This window comes from Bombus pascuorum, chromosome 6, assembly GCF_905332965.1.
Source record: "Bombus pascuorum chromosome 6, iyBomPasc1.1, whole genome shotgun sequence".
Classification (NCBI taxonomy): domain Eukaryota; kingdom Metazoa; phylum Arthropoda; class Insecta; order Hymenoptera; family Apidae; genus Bombus; species Bombus pascuorum.
In genome coordinates this window covers 8,467,079-8,484,392 of record NC_083493.1, presented here as the reverse complement: position 1 = coordinate 8,484,392, position 17,314 = coordinate 8,467,079, and the positions used below count along the sequence as shown (strand labels likewise).

The 17,314-nt window shown below is 36.5% G+C and overlaps 1 protein-coding gene across 11 annotated transcripts in view; it reads right to left on the bottom strand.

Annotated features, from left to right (window-relative positions):
• Window positions 1-17,314, bottom strand: part of LOC132907657 (uncharacterized) — a 275,382-nt gene that overhangs the window by 117,864 nt on the left and 140,204 nt on the right. For all 11 annotated transcript variants that reach the window (XM_060960955.1, XM_060960958.1, XM_060960947.1 and 8 more), the window contains exon 5: window positions 16,847-16,963. In XM_060960955.1, coding sequence (XP_060816938.1) covers window positions 16,847-16,963 — 117 coding nt within the window. The remainder of the gene's footprint in view (window positions 1-16,846; window positions 16,964-17,314) is intronic.

Here is a 17,314-nt window from a genome sequence, read left to right as displayed (position 1 = left end):
GAGGAGCAATAACTGGCCGTTGGTACAAACCAGTCCCTTTCGAACGAGGAAATTTGCGCGTTCGCTTATATTTGTTCGCGAAATGCACGCTAGGTCACTGGAACGTCCAACGGTGCGTTCGCGTGCGTCTAGCATGCGATGTATACAAGAACAAGCTATGCATCGTAACCGAGGTTCGCGTTTATTAGTTCGTTCGGTATCGAAATGCGTATCGGTCACGGTATGAGGTCCTGCTTGAAATCAAATATCTACCAAGCAGACTGTAATGGGAATCGTCATGAATACCATATCGAGACTGATGAAGTTTGCCAGAGGCCTCATTAAATTCGACAAGGATGGACACGGCGAAAACGCGTTCCACAAGCTGTATGCTACCACGAGGTTAATCCTTACGATCCGTTACGCTGTCGTGATTATGTTTCTAGCTGGAAATTAACTGGTCCATAGGATGAGTAGATACGATAACGTTCAAAGGAACTGTGTGATTAAGTTCGGACACTGGCTATAGATCGACGAACCTGACACGATGATAGAAAATTACTGAATGGCAAATTTATTGCAACGTTCAATGAGAGTTTAGGATAAAGTGTGGAATAACAGTAGTCGGTACTGAACGAGGTATTGGATATGTAAGAGTTTTGTCTAGAAAAGAATTTGATACAGAAATATGAATTTACAGCGGAGAACCGTTCGTAGTTTCATGAGTGAAGAATTGAACCTACATTTTCTTCTGGCACGATAGTTATGGGGATTGTTTCGGAGTTTTGACAGAGAATGATGAACAGTGACCTAGTAACATGATTTTAGCTTATACGGCTATCTAATCTTTAGAGTACTGTGGGTGGATATATAGAATGAAAATTGTCATTGTGTCTTAATAGCGAATTCATCCGTCCGCAATGATACGTTAGCTACAATTTACTGGCGAATATATGTGCTCAGCAATTATCATTTCGATGTCAAATTTACCTTTGAATCTTGTTCAGTATTTCTGTATATATCGTAGAATCCATAGCTGGACAAAAAAAAAGATCAATTCTATTGGTAGTACATATTTTGATTCTCTAAATTAGTAACTCTAACCTTACAAAATTATTCAATCCTTCCTAAACTATTGAAAATATCTGTATCTTGAAACTGTCTTTATCAGCAAAGTCAGCGAAACAATCGAAAACCATCGATGAACTTTCACGAGTGACCAAAGCCGGTCAAAGTGTCGCGCGAATAGTAATTGCCACGAGGTTTGGGTCAAACTCAGTTCGCGGCAATTGAAAGGTGTAAGGGGGACGAGGTCAAAGGATGAATATATTTAGACGGGGTCACCGTGTTCAAGGAAAATTAGTTTTGGATAAGGGGATCAAAAGAGGCGGCGCTGACTCGATCGGTGAACTTAATATTGGCCGTGTCCTATCGGGATTTCGAAGCAACTCGGTTACTAAAACGCGGACACCGCCACTGGCCTTCCGCCGTTCGTTTTTCCAAGCGACTCCTTTTTTTCCTCCAACCGTCGTTCACCCTCTGTCTCCGCTTTCGTCGTTTCAATTCGTGTTCGTTAACTTCGTTAACGCTCGCCCGGGAAATTCCAACTTTGTCCTCCTCGTCGTCACCGCTACCGCCGCCGCCAGTTTCGGCTTGGTTCGGCTCACAATTTTCACCCCGTTCACGTTCACGGGTCGCCGGTTACGATCCTTGAAATTTCACCGGAGTTTCTGGAAACACGAGCCTTACGATCGAACGTTTTAACACTTCCTCGAGCACGCGACAGCCAGTCACGATCGTTAGCCGTGCGGCCACTTCATCCCTTATCTCCGACCGGGAATTTCTACCGATTTGCATTCGGCTACGGGACGATCCGGCTTGATTCATCCTCGAATCCAGGGAGAGGATTATCGTCGTGACAAATCCGCGAATGTTCTTAACGTTTCGGTACCGTGACAGGGGAGAAACCTAATACGAATCTACACCCCCTGGTATGGTAATTTAAGTAATTGAGAAAATTTGTTAAGTGATGAGTTACAATGTCGTAGATTTTTAATTTATAATTTTAGAGATTCAGAGCAGACACAAGATGATCAGTAATTTGTGAAATTTAATTCTACAACTTTGCTTATTTTATTAGCAAACTTGTTACCGTCATACAAGAGAAAATATCTTAACTTGTTGGATACGAATACGAAGTATGTAATAATTAAATTTATTATTAGTTTCATAACTTGTGCCTCGCAAACTTTCACAAATGATGTCGCTTCAATCGTGTAAGAAGACCTTACTTAATCATATTCGATTTTGAAGCAACTGAAGGGTGTTCACGTAATAAATTCCATATTTGAGATTAAATGGAGACACCTTTTTTATGTCGAAGATATTCTCATATATCACCATGGCTTTTGTACAAGAATTTTATTCGATGTAGACGTGCATGAAAATTCTAATACGATCTGGAAAGTACTCTTAAAGTAATTTTAATAACATATATGACTAGATCGTAAAATACTATGGAAGAGCGGTGATACTCAAAGAGCCGTGCAATAGCGTCGCAAGAGAGCTATTTTCAAGGGTATAACGGTAAATCTAGAGAAAGTAGAAGAGAAAAAAATGAACGAGCTAACATGAGACAGAAAGAGAAGCAAGAGGGGTTGAAGAGAAAGCGTAGCGCGATTAACGACGCTCCGTTTCCTCCGGCGAAAGCTGGCGCATCGAAGTGACCCTGTAATGACGCCGCTAACGTCTGTCGTTAACATCGGTGACAGAGCCACGTAATTTGCGCGTCGCACATTCGTCTCGACCCTCTTTCCGGCTCTCTGTCCCATCTGACTTCCGCCATTCAATTTATCACCGCTTAAAGCCCAACTCTCTCTCCCTCTCTCTCTCTCACTCTTTGTCTCTGTCTCTCGCCCTCTTCAAACACTACAATCTGCGTAAAAACTAAAATAAATTACAATGAAGGATAGCTGTAACGAAAATGACGTTGAATGTCCATAGCTGATATGTTCAAAGAAGAAACTTTTTAATTAAAATAATGTTGCAGTTTTGATATACGAGCACCTTGCTGCTGCCAGTTAGTCGCGTGTATTTTTCTCTAATTTATTTTTTGTCGTCTTCCCTATTCTCTTTTTTGCTAAATTGTCATTTCTCCGAGAACGCTGTAACGTTCAAAGGCTGGAGAACGCGCGAAAGAAACGCAGAACATGGCACAATGGTATCTAAAAGTAGCACGATTAACGACGTCCTGTTCTCTCAACGAAAGCGACTGCATCAGGATGGTCTGGTAACAAGGCTACTAAAACGTGTAGTTAACATTAGCGCCATAGTCCCGTAATTTGCACACTCTAGATCCACTTGATGCTCTCTTCTCTCTCCCTACTCGCTTTTCTATCTTTCTTCGCACCATCTTTTCTCGCCTTCTCCTCTAACTGTCGTGTGCAGAAGTTTGTACATGATGTGCCGTGCAATTGGGAAAACGTGTATTCTCAAGACCGTTAGATGTAGGAGAAAGTTTCAAATAAAATTAAATGGTACGAATTACTGCATAGTTTTATGCAGTTTATATATTGACGTATTTGTAAACCGTAATTGTACTCCTTTTTAAATTAAAACTCTGCTTTTACTGTTTTACTCTGATCTAAACTTTTAGTTATCTCAAACTCCGAAATTTTTATTGTATAGTACAGTAACTAACAGTCTCTACGTGTCAAAAAATACCAAGAGGTATTATGATGGATCGACATTACAAACAGACAAAGTGTAATTGTACTTTTTTTTAAACTGAAACTCTGCTTTTACTGTCTTACTCTGATCTAGTCTTTTAGTTATCTCAAATTCCGAAATTTTTATTATATAGTACAATAACTAACGATCTCTGCATGTCAAAAAATACCACGAGTAAGTATGACAGATTGACGTTACAAACAGACAAAGTGTAATTGTACTCTTTTTTTAAATGAAATTCTGCTTTTACTGTTTTACTCTGATCTAGTCTTTTAGTTATCTCAAATTCCGAAATTTTTATTGTATAGTACAATAACTAACGATCTCTGCATGTCACAAAATACCAAGAGTAATTATGACAGATTGACGTTACAAACAGACGAAGTGTAATTGTACTCTTTTTTTTAAATGAAACTCTGCTTTTACTGTTTTATTTTGATCTAGTCCTTTAGTTATCTCAAATTCCGAAATTTTTATTGTATAGTACAATAACTAACGATTTCTGCATGTCAAAAAATACCAAGAGTAATTATGACAGATTGACGTTACAAACAGACAAAGTGTAATTGTACTCTTTTTTTAAATGAAACTCTGCTTTTACTGTTTTATTCTGATCTAGTCTTTTAGTTACTTCAATTTCCAAAATTTTTATTGTAGAATACAGTAATTAACGCACGGTGTCTGTGCATCAAAAACTATCAAAAAGTGTCATTACAGATTCCATTATGCATTACAATTAACAAATGGTTTACTATGGATTATTAAAATCTGAACATCTCTGAAATTAGTCTTCCATTAGAATTAAAAAACGTATGGAACACCATTTAATAAAACGGTGATGACTAAGAAGTTTCTGCAAGTTACTAACATTTCCACATTCTTAAGAAGATTACTACTTCTTATTATTTATATATATAATATATAATATATAGTATAATAAATATATATATTATATATAATATATAAATAAATATATATATATATGTATTTAAACAATAAGAAGTAGTAATCTTTTTAGGAATGTGAAAATTTTAGTAACTTGCAGAAACTTCTTAGTCATATATATATATATATTTATATATTATATGTTCGTATCTATACAACTTTCCATGATTCTAAATGTAACGGAAATATCTCAGTTGAACAGAAGTTACACGTTGCACACGTATGTAAATATATGTATGCGTTTGTACAGGTAGTAGGTGCATATCTTTCTTTCCTTCTTCGTTTTAGCGCGAATAGTAAGAGCAGGTACGGTAGGGAATGGCATCACGTAATTTTCGCAATGAAGTGTTACGCTACATCGTTTCTCGCTTTCCTAATGCAGCCACTTCCGAGCGCAACGAAACCGAGCATTAGAAGGATTGCGGCTTGAGAAATTGGTCGACCCGGTTATTTATACGCCGCGTCGTTTATATGGTAACACCCTGGATTCGAGTGTTCAAGCGGAAGAAACGGGAGCAAATTATCACATGGAACGGGAACTCTGTCTTGGCTCTTTGTTTTTAAAGATATTTCTCTTTCCTTTTATTGCGCAAGGTTTAGGTTTCTATAAATTATTTTTAGAAGCTCTGGAGAAATTAAGCACTCCCCTTTAGGGTTTTTCTCCCGTCTTCAGTCTCTGTTTCCTCCATTTATTTAGAAAACAAGAATTATGTCTACGCTCCATTTAAGAATTACAAAGTGGTTAACAAAAGTAACGTGCACACGCCAGATTTTTGTTTAAGTCTCTAGATAAATTCATTTCTTTCAATTTCGTTGTAAAATACAACTTCTAAGTTTAAGATATAAATGTTTTAATTTCTTGCATTGAAGTAGCTGAAAAATATCAATCTCTGCTTTTTATATTTTACGAGCGTGTTAAATAAAGAACCGCTTTTTTACAAATTGACACAAACTTTTATAAAAAAAAAACCTGATCTATGTTACTATTTGTCGTCATTTTATATTCTATGAACGTCCCACTGTATATCTTAAACCTTTCAATTTTAGAAAGAACATATATACATATATATTTATATACTTGTCCTCGTTCCTAAATTAAATTCACATATAATCTTCCATCTACATGTATGGCATCAGAGTGTATGTAGCAGAAAAAAATGGAAAATTCTTGCTATGTGGAATTAAGCGATTCACGGAATCGAAGATGAGAAAAGAACTTTTGATTCGAACTCGATGTAGCTATAAAATGATAGTCGAGCGTTCGAAGCAAGCTAGCCCGTGTACGCACGTAATAGTTGCATCGATGGAGATAAAAGTTCACGCAAACAGAGCGAGATCTTAATCGCGAACTCTTCACGATTTTCTGCCAACTCTTTATTCCTTGTATATAACTTTGTTACGCGCTCATTAAAAGTTCCAGGACCGGCGTTTATCTTAGTCTCTCGGACGAGCTTGTACGAAGTTGATCCGAGGCTGCTTCAACTTCTTTCAGGTTCCAAAGGACGATACACAGAGAGTGGGATAGTTCCTTGGAAAATTACAGTTTTATAAAATAATCGATTCAAGTGTTTCCAGCAGGTTTATGGGGTGTAATCTTCTCACGATTAAAGTTCTGAGAAGTTAAGCTCCTTCGACACTGTATAAATACAATCTATTAAACATCTCTTGTTTTATCTATCGATTGTTATTTTACTGTAATTCATTAATGTACTATTATTCTATTAATTAATTCATGTATAATTATTATTTGTTTCTAGCTTTCAAATACATAATTGCAAGAAGCTATAGTCAACTGTGAGTTTTTTTTACAGTTAAGTAAAACCCTTTGCATTGAACATTAAACGATGAATATGAATTTTTAGATTTATAAATTGGTAGCAAAGAATCATTGAAAACACTTTTGTTACTAAGAATACATCAAATGTGGCGAATTCTGTTCATACAAAATCGAACCTTGTTAGATATTGTATGTAAAAGTTGAAACATCCTTTCATCCTCAATTGTATAGCTATATTTTCCGTAGAAATTCCTCGATTTTTATATCTTGAAATTGTGATTCGATCCATGCGCTTCAAACCTCTTAACGTAAGTAACTGCGCCATTCAACCGTCGAATTAGAAGAATATTTCACCCTTATTATGAAATTACAAAATTCTATCCCAATTATCCAGACCCCGTTTCCTCGTAATCCAGTAAATTTCCAGCCGGAATTTGGCAAAATCTTATCGTCCTGGAATCTCTCTCCATCCGTTCATAAATCGTTCTAATTGGTTAATAAAATATTCGTCAGGTGGCGTCGAATAAATCGCAAGCCTGCAGAGCATTCTATTCGCTAAGAAAGCTCTCCTCGTGAGTCGACTTGAACTCTAGATCGCCCTCGATTCTGCTATCATCGTATTTCGACCTTATTCCAGACTGGCCGATGAGCACGTCCTTCCCACGGGTCTTCTGACAGGAAATTATCTCGAAAAATGTATTCTACCTATATCTTTCTATCTGCTGAAAGAAGAGAAGCGTCTTCGAGTACCAGACAGATAGCTCGATTCGCTTTCTTTCTCGTTTCATCGTGCTCTTCTTCATCCGGATCGCCATTGAAATAGGATAGAAGCGTGATTAATCAGACAACAGGAAACCTAATTTCTCTGTCACGATTAAGGCAGATTGAGATCTGTTCTCTTAACTTTATTCGTCTTGTGATACATCCAACGATGGATGAGTGAAGATCGTTTTGTTAACTATTCAATTCTTAATTCTTTAGGATTTTGTATAATTGGATAATTATTGGTAGTTACTTCTTTTTATGATACATTAATTTCTATCGAGAAACAATGAAATAGTAATTAGGATGGATTGGACTCTTCTCGCAATTGGTCAGTTAGATATGTAGAAGAATGTTTACATGAATTTTAATTTAACAGAAATCTCAAATGCTCGTTAATACTTGAAAATTAGGAGCTTTCCAAGTAATAAATGGCAGTAGATTATATAACTAAGAACGTGCATTAAAATTGTTGAACTTAAAGGTAGCAAAATAATCGTTTTCGTAAATCTGGTCTAATGTTAATTGCTGTTAACTGTGCGATTTGGAATTTTTATAAGTTCCCATAACAGGATCGTATGCTCGTATATATCGAGCCATTGGAAATATAAATCCCTGAATATCCGTGAAATTGCAAAGATATTCGTCTGCACAGGGCCTAAGACGATTTCAAGATACGAAGGGTGAGATGACACGGCTGACTTCCACGTTCCAAGCGATTGGATGTTAGGCGAACAGAACGGAGTTAGGAAAGTTGGAATCCCCTTATCGAAACGGCGAATGGTAGATCTTTTCTGGTTAGCGTTGAGCTTACAGGGTTTGAAACTAGGAAGATGACTAGAGCATGCGTACGAAGTGGATCGAACGAGCGCGGTTTTGTTACAGAGATACGCTTAGTGTCAGATCGGGTGCAATGAAATAGTGATTAGGGTAGATTGGATAGTTTGACTCTTTTCCTTCTTGATAGCACTCTTCGGAAGGATGCATCGTTTTCTCTTTAAAAGTGCATCAACGTTCGTGTGCTAGTTCCTTGGAGATTTTCTCTCTTTACGACATTTGAAAAAATTCGTATAAAATTGGGAAAAGTTACAGAAAGTAAAAATTGTATTCTCGTAGTGGTCTAGTCCTACAGTGGCTACAGAAAGTATTTCTACATATTCTTATTTTCCAACGAAGTGTCTTTTCATCAGGTTCTATAAATTTCATTTTTATAATATGCAATTTTTGTAGACATAGAAAATACTTTAATAAACTTGGACCTAATTATTATAAAAGTGTTTTAATAATGGCATTCAAGGGTAAAGTATATTTTACGAATTGTGCTTCTTTTGCAAAATATAGCAGTTTATCAAGATACATTAGGATGCTGCTGTGTATATTGTATTTCTGCAAAAACTCGTTTATCCAATAAAATATCCGAAAAGCTAGGCGTGCACCGTCATTCCAATTAAAAGCACTGAAGATAGTCGGAAAGACTTTCGAGTCGCGCCGTCATTCAGTTGGAGGGTCGGAAGCAAGTTCGGTGCAAGTATGTTCTCGTATTGGATCGAGACGCGACGATGGAACATAATGGATTGAATTCCGGTTCGTTTCTTTGGTTCGGTCGTTCCGCCGGTTGTCGTCGGTCCGGCAATTTCGTTGCGCGACAAATTCGCCGATTCGCGAATCGAAAAGATGCAGACGTGGCACCAACCCGCATCCATCCAATCAGCGCACCTCTCGAAAAAAGGGAGGTCGAAAAGCAGCGGAAGTGGTTTTCACGCGCAAAACCGACATCACAATTCGACAGGAATCTCCAACCAGCTTTTTCTTTCCCACCTCTTTCCCTCTGTTTCGCCACTAGTTCTTTCGTGCTCGAGTTTCATTTTCCACCGAGACGAGATACGGTTTCGTTACTTCGAGCTTGCCGCATTTTCTCTACGAAACGTGGGTCTCTCTCTCTCTCTCCCTCTCTCCTCTTTTTAGGATTTTTAACGTAACTCCTTGCTCCTTTTGGATACTCTCGTAGCTTCATTTATCCTTAAGCCATCCTCGTCTTGGTTTACTCCCTTGCAAAATTACCACGAGCTTTTAACGAATGACGATATTTTAATAAAGCGTCGCTTAATGAACGAAAGAAGGATCGTGAAATATGGTTATCTTGGATGAATATCGCAGGTGATGTTTGCAGCCAATTTCTACGTTAAGCGCTTTTATAAAAATACCGTGGTAAGTTTAATTTATGTGAAATCCGATAAATAAAGTCGCCAGTATGATTAAAAATGCTGTTTTATTATATTTAGTGGAGATAATATATAGAGATTCAATTTATTTAACAATGGAATTATTAAACCCATCAAACTGAGATGTGTCAGATCTTTTATCTCTATAATTACAAAAATCAATGCCGAAATTTTATAAAAATGTCGTATGTATTTATTTTCATCGCATCGCATCAATTAAAATTATTACAATTTCTTGCTTCAACGATTACATTTCAATGAATAATAAGTTAATTCATTTTTCAAGACTGTCTTTACTTTTTCTAAACACCTATCGTTACTCTCTCTTGAAAGTTCTTACAGATACGGATAAAGTACAAATGCAAACCTATTCCCATTGATCTAGCCACTCACAACTACCCGCGTTTCTCGAATTCCTCTTTGTGAGCACAATCGCATAGAATCCTCGACGTCGTTCCCCAGTAAACCCGATACATACGTCGTTTTTCACGAGAACGCTTTTTACGGGCGTGCAAGTTTCATCCACCGGGAGAGAAGTTGATGCTGAAGCGACGGTGGACTTGAATGGTGGGAAGCCTCCTGTATATCTCTTTTCTTCCCTCGTCATCTTTTGATTCGTCTAATGTCGAGATAACGTCTTTTGTCGAGATATCGATCTTATTGCGGGCATTGAAGTTTGCGGAAGTTAAACGAGTCCGCGTAGCAACGTGAAACGAACTGAAAACCGGAAGCATCGGTATTCGCGATCCAGGAAAAACTCAATCAGTTCAAATTGGAAATTTATTTCTTTCCTCCATATACTTTCCAATCTGTATGTGTCGAATCGAATCGTTATTAATATCGATTATCCGATTGGCTTGTTCCTCTATTTACGCAGAAATCGATAGATGCCTCGATACAAATATTTGAAATCGCTTTTATGATAATGGAAATGCAGTGGAATTGAAACAATGGTATTTGAGACGAATTACGATATAAATTAGAAACGTTCGAAATCCAAACTGGAAATTCGTGTTCGCTACGCTTAGTTTATTGTTCCTTAACTCTATAACCGTTTGACATAAACTTACTCGTAGACAACGATTTCGTTTCATGGAATTCCGCTTTCGTGCCTGCCAACGCGCCCTCTCTCGCTCCCCTTCAACATCCACTTAACTTTTTTCTCGTCGTATGTAGAACGCTCTTGGAAAATCGAATCAAACTAACTTCGCTGGTAACGAACGGTATGTTCCGGCTTTTTGGTTACGTAATTAGCAAGTACATTTTAGATTTTACAAGTTACGAAATTTCACAACGAATTCAAGAAACTATTGCTATCTTTTAACTGGCATTTTCAAAGTTTTTAATCCATTGATCTTAGAATTATCTTAGAATTACATACGTCATTTAAAGAATTTTACATCTTCCGAGTTTTTCCAAGATGAAAACTATATAAATGTTAATATTTTTTAATCTTATAAAAGTTTCTATCAAACGTGCGGTGCAAAAATTGGCAAGGGACGTTGAAATTTCGAGCGACAATTTTATAAAAGATCATGTGTATCGAAACATGCGACACGATACGTTAACTATTCGGAGGGAAGAAAAATATTATTTTTGTCGTCTTTGAACTTTCTCCATTTCGCCGACTCCAATTGCAGGATTTCATTAATAAATTTATACGTTTTAGCTGCATTATGCATGCTGCATTTAAAAAAACATCAGTTTTCGAAAGAGCCACAGCGAACACGTTACGAGTGGAATAATTCGTTTCGACTCGACGAAACCGCACAGGAAACTAACAGGCCTTCGAAACGTTTATGGAAACGAGCAGCTGGAATTTTTTTTATTATAACATCACGTATGGGAGTCGTATGCCTTTGATGAAAGAACGGAGAGTAATGCATATGTACAATATCGAACGTGAGCGTGCCTTTTGAATTTTAAATCGCGACAGGCAAATTACGGAGATGCTCGTTAAATCGCGCAATTTGCAGTTCCCGAGTAAATTCGCATTGCTAATCGGCCCATTAATGCTCCTATTACTTTTGAAACTCGTGCAATTATGACGTTCCATTGGATTCCAATCGATAATTTTGGCTTTGTGCAGGAATTCGTTTCTCGATAATATTCACTCGTTTATATCGCCTAGTCTTGTTAAAACTATCGTAAGATTCGAAATTCTTTTTACTAGGAATCGATCGATGGAATTACCAAAACTGTATCCCCGATGTCGTATGTTCTTCGCTTTGTCAAACGCTAAAATATACTCTAGGTAATTTGCCGACGACCATTACTGTCTTTATGAGAGTTTTTATGCGATTCGTATCAATTAATTAAATTCGCAAGCATTTTGAAAATATCTAGAAACGAACTTGAATTAACGTTCAAATAACTTTCGAATTACTTTTAAATATTCTTAAAACCATCGTAAGAAAACCTTGACAAACTCTAGAATAACGGCAAAAGACTTTTATATTAAACTATATATAATTTTCAAGTGGCCATGGAATAAGTTCAAGATGACCTTGGAATGATGATAAAACTACTTCGAAACGACTTGTGTTGACTTTGAAATAACCTTAAAACAATATCTAGCGGCCTTCAATTAACCTAGTATAACTTACGTACAAAGTTGACCAAAGTGTCACGTACAAACACACTGACGGCTGCTTGTTTTAATCAAGAATATAATTTCAATAAAGTCGCCGAAACTTTCAGGATAATCCACTGATACTTTAGGGTCACGACTTTCAGTTTTCGGGAAAGTTTCTGGAACCAGTCGAATGGTTGGCTAGTAAATTAAAGACCGTCGCCGATACCTTCTTCCGCGATTTTGCAGAAAGACAGCAAGATCGTGGAAGTTAAGGTGCGGAAGTTAGATGCCATAAATCATGCCGTGGCACATTTATGCCAGTCGCGCGCCGCCAGTTTACCACATTACACTCGACTTTCGTAACTTATATAAATTTCATCGAGCAGACCAGTCGCTGAACACCATCGGCGAATCGCTCCCATGAAAGTGGCTGGTAATAGCATAGAAGACATTTTGGGGTCAAAAGCGATTCACCCCCTTTCTTTTTCCTCTGCTAGAACCTCGAGCATCCTGTAAGCGAAATTCACGCGACGTTCACCGAGTCTCGTAAAGGCGCTAGATTCGTCTCTTTCCCGCGAAACACTTTATTTCGACAACAGCTGCTCCTTATTACAGTCGCTTCAACCGCTTAAATAATAACGCTGAGTCGAGAACAAAGCTCACAGCCCTGGCGCGCGTTGCAAAAACCAATTCTGATTTTACATGGAGGAGATTGTACTTGATTAACATTCACTGCAATCGTAATCGTTAATTATGTACGTATTCCTTATTTAGAATATATGTTCCTGAAATTGTAGAAGTCATAATTAGTATTTCTGATGTTCTAGAATCTCCTCACGCATAGCTTATGAAACTTTTAATTTCAAATGCTGCGGATTACGCTCAAAAGAAAATGGTCAAATGTAGAACGAATTAAAGTTCTAGAACGTTTACACATTACTGAGATATGTATAATTTTATGTGCTGGACTAGATTAGCTGTGTAGTAGTGATACATGTATGTGAATATCAGTGTGTGAATATCAGTGTGTCTCGAAAATAAAGGAATGTAAACCGTTCAGTCTAGTATAGAAGAAAACTGTTCAGTATAGAAGTATCGATGAATATCTTTGAAATCGTTTATCAAATAATTATATAACTATTCTAATATAAATTCTAAGTGTAAATTTAATGTTCCTATACCATTATTTCGGCTATTAAGATACAAAATTCTCAACACACATTTCTAAATCTTCCAATTTTCATTATTAGAGGTGGCGCTTAACAATAAAATTGTACAATTTAATATTCCGAAAGCCTAAAATTTCGATACATAATTTCTAAAACATTGATTTTTGACTGTTGCAGATTTAGAAAAAGAAATTTGTTTTATATTTTAGAATTTCAATGTACTATTTCTAAAGCTTCAATTACTATAGATCTCGACTAAAAGGAAAATGCTATTTCCACTATTTTGAATCCGTGTATACGAGGATTAATCTGCGCGAAATAATTATGGTTGGCAAACTAAAGAGTTAATCAGCTGATTCTCTACTTTCCAATTAATGTCACCGCAATACGGTCGACGGAAACAAACTTGTTCCACAGCTAGTTCAATTATTGCAGATCCCGCCGACTGATCACGCGACAATTTATGAAATTGATGAACCGTTCTATGAACGTCGAGCGACCGCAAAACCGAGATCGATTATACGCGCAATCAAGTCGATTTATTTATTTTGAGAACGCGTTACGGCGGAATCGCTCCGCGGATTGTTAGTTTGCCTGTAAAATTGCCAATCCTCGCGATTAGACCGAAAACGCGGTGACTGTGACACGACGGATGACCACGAATCCGCGGTGAAGATGAAAATGAGCAATCGAAATCAATGTCGTGATCCTCATCGACTTTGGAATTGATAGTAGAAATCACTAGCTCTCGATGGTTTAAGGTGGAAATGAAATAATACAAAATATTCATATTACCTTTTTCATTTCTGGTCCTCAATCAACAGTTATTTGAATGATACTGTTGTTATGATTAAATTCATATCGACAGTCGTTTTTACTGATACAAAAGTACACGTTCCATTAAAAAAATGAGAGAACAGTTTCGTTATTTTTTGTTAAATATTGCGAATAAAAAATTTTACCTTCATTTTCTTTTTTTCTGGCGAATGTTACGAATATGGAATATGGGATAAACAAGTGCTATTATGTCAGGTAGTAAAAAGGTAAAACTTTTTCTGTTTCTATTTTTTCCGTAGATATACATTTATAACAAAAAAGCTGACTAATAATCACACGAACAGCCTGTGTATTAAGCTAATGAACATTGGTATAAAAATTATTCATTGGATCATTAAGATAATGGATCTGTTCTTTTGTTACAGTTTTCTCATTTCATGGAATTGTCTTCGACCAATAATGAAATTCATACCATTATTGAACGTACTTGAAAAACTGCATGATCTGTCAATGTTCTAAAAGAATTGCTTCTAAAGTTCTAACCTGATATTGTCAGAAGCAAGAACTTACTACAGCAGCAGTAGTATAAATATTCATAACAAGATAAATTGATTTCTCAGTAGAACACTAGTGAAAAACACAAATTTAAGGAGTAAGATCTAATTTTGCACAAGAAGAAAATTTCTTAACAATATTAGCGTGATTCCAGTTAACAAAGTTACGAAGGAACAATCTATAGAATTTCTGGAATCTCATTTAAACAATAACTAAACGAAAGTTGAACGATAGAAAAGCGTTCTTCAGGAACTATGAAAATCGTCGAAGGTCCTTTGACCGTGGAGGGAGAATCACGAGGGTCGACGAAGCATCTTTGAACAAGACATAGCGTATATAAGATGCGTAGTGAAAACGCTGATACTTTATGTATACGACAACGTTCGACGAATGCGTATACATCGCAGATGGCGATTCTTCTATAAATATTTAATAAGCTCACCGTAAGGAAAAGCGTTTTCCAGAGATATGGCGAGATCTCTTGCGATTTCTGCTTTCTTGTCAATTAAGGAGCACGTTCGTTGACGAATATTGGTCTTGATATAGTTAGTTTACCTTTTTGCATTTCTGCGACTTTTCTTCTATGATGTAATTTGGCAATCAATTATTCAAATTCCGAAATTTCTTTCCCTAGGAAAATCCAAGAGGAGCATCATTGGCATTGTTTGATCAAATTTGCATCTTCGTTATTGTTGTAGAAAAATACACTAAATTATGAAGACGAACTATTTAAGAGCAAGTTAAATCACGGAATATTTGAAATTAGATTATTTGTAATGACAGGTTGAATAATAAACATTGTGTACTTTTCTGGACGAATCTTTTAGAAGAGTAAAGTTCCGATTAATTATTTCGTTATTACTTAAGTCATTATATTTGATTGTACTCTTCAAATTATGTCTAAATATAATTTAAGTACAAAGGATGTATTTAAAAAAGAATGTATTAAATAACAAAACATCACGGCGGAAACGTCTGACAAAAATTCACAAGCTCTTAAGAGTTTCTACTTTTGTCTTCGTCTGCTACCTTAATTAATTAAGTCACACCAGAAAATAGCTTACACTGTCAATTAAATATTATCCATTCTTAACGACTTTTAGCTGGAACGAAGGATGCAAGGTGGTCCAGCTGACCTGGAGTATTAATCGCGTTACAAGGACGCAATTAACGACGATCGTGGAGGAAGTTTAACGCCCGACACGATCTTCCTAACGAAAAGTAATCGCGGCCTGGAAACAGTCGACGATGGGGAAGCCGTTTCGTTTCGTTGAGAAAGCAAATTAATTTGCATTTAAATGAAGGCACGTAAAAACGCCGGATAACGTCGCGTGAATGGTGGACAAAGGGAAAAAGACCCAATTAATTACTAGAGGGCCTCCTTTCATCGAGAAGTATATTCAACGAATACCTCTCTTCCTTCTTTAATTCCCTTCGTACAGAGACAATTTCTTTTGGCTACGTTGAAACAACTGTATATTGAAACATGTATCGTATACAAAATTTTTCATAAAAATTAAGAAATACATTTCTATGTATAAGAAAATTTGTTTTTCGTTACGGTTAAAAGCCGAAGGTGTGTAAGGGTAAAATTCGATACGCGAACACTTTCGTTGTTCGTTCGGCTAAGTGAAACGATGTTCGAGTAGGAGTAATAAGAAGCACTTAGCCAAGAACGTGTTCCTATTTCGTAATGGAGCCAGAATTCTATCTCTTTCGTTGTATCGTTGTCGGTCTTCGCGTCCACGGTAATTCGCACAACGATGTTAAATCGATTTTGTAAAGCAGCAATTCATTCCGATTGCACTTTTCCATTACACTTGGGGAGGGGGGGTTTGTAAGTAACGCAAATCGTGTCGTGATTGCAACCACCTATCCCCTTCAGTTTCTTATACTGTATTCCCATTAACTTCTCTAGAAAGAAATTCCTGTTTCACTATAAATACTACTTCCATTGTTTTCATTTGTTTTTAATCATACGATATCCTGTGTACTTTCATAATACATAATTATGAAATTAATGAATTCGTTAATAATACATCGCAAACAAGATGTAATAAAGGTTTGTGCAAATGTTCATATTCCAAAATCCGGAAAAACAACACATATTATCGATGTTGAATAAATTACATAAAGCAAAATATGCTTAATTAAAAACAGATTTTTCGTTAAATTGTTAATTTTAACATATAGGAATCCAGTTCCACCTTCACTGATTCGATATATCGAACTGCACTGAGGGTCGACCAAAACGAAAGAGATCCGATTAAAATAAACAAAATAAATAAAATAGACACGCGAGTGATACAGTAACTCGATATATGTAATGAATATATAATTGGTATCATGTACTCACTGCATATGAAGGATGGGAACTGATCTATCGGAGAACAGCACAACAGGTCGATCGAAACGTTCATTGGGCCCGCAAACCCGACCACCACCTTCGAGTTGAAGCCAACCACCCTCGCACCTGTAACGAAAAGACGATTCGTAAGTAAGTAACTGTTATTCTTATTCTATTCTGATTAAATTTCATTTTATCTCGACGTTCAGACCAACCGAGAAATTTTCTGTAAAAGAATTGATACGTCAGAATCGCGAATAGAGTCAATTGAATTGGAAGTTTTAGTTCTTATTAGTAATAAGTTTAGTTCTTATTAGTTAATATTATATCTGTTTGAATAATAATTATCATGACTCCTAAAGAACATTGGCTTCTTTATATTTATAAAATGAATACAAATAGATCTATAAGCCCACCTTTCAGAAAGCTTGTCGATTAATTTTGATATCGACAAGTCTGACTTGATATTTCTCCTCG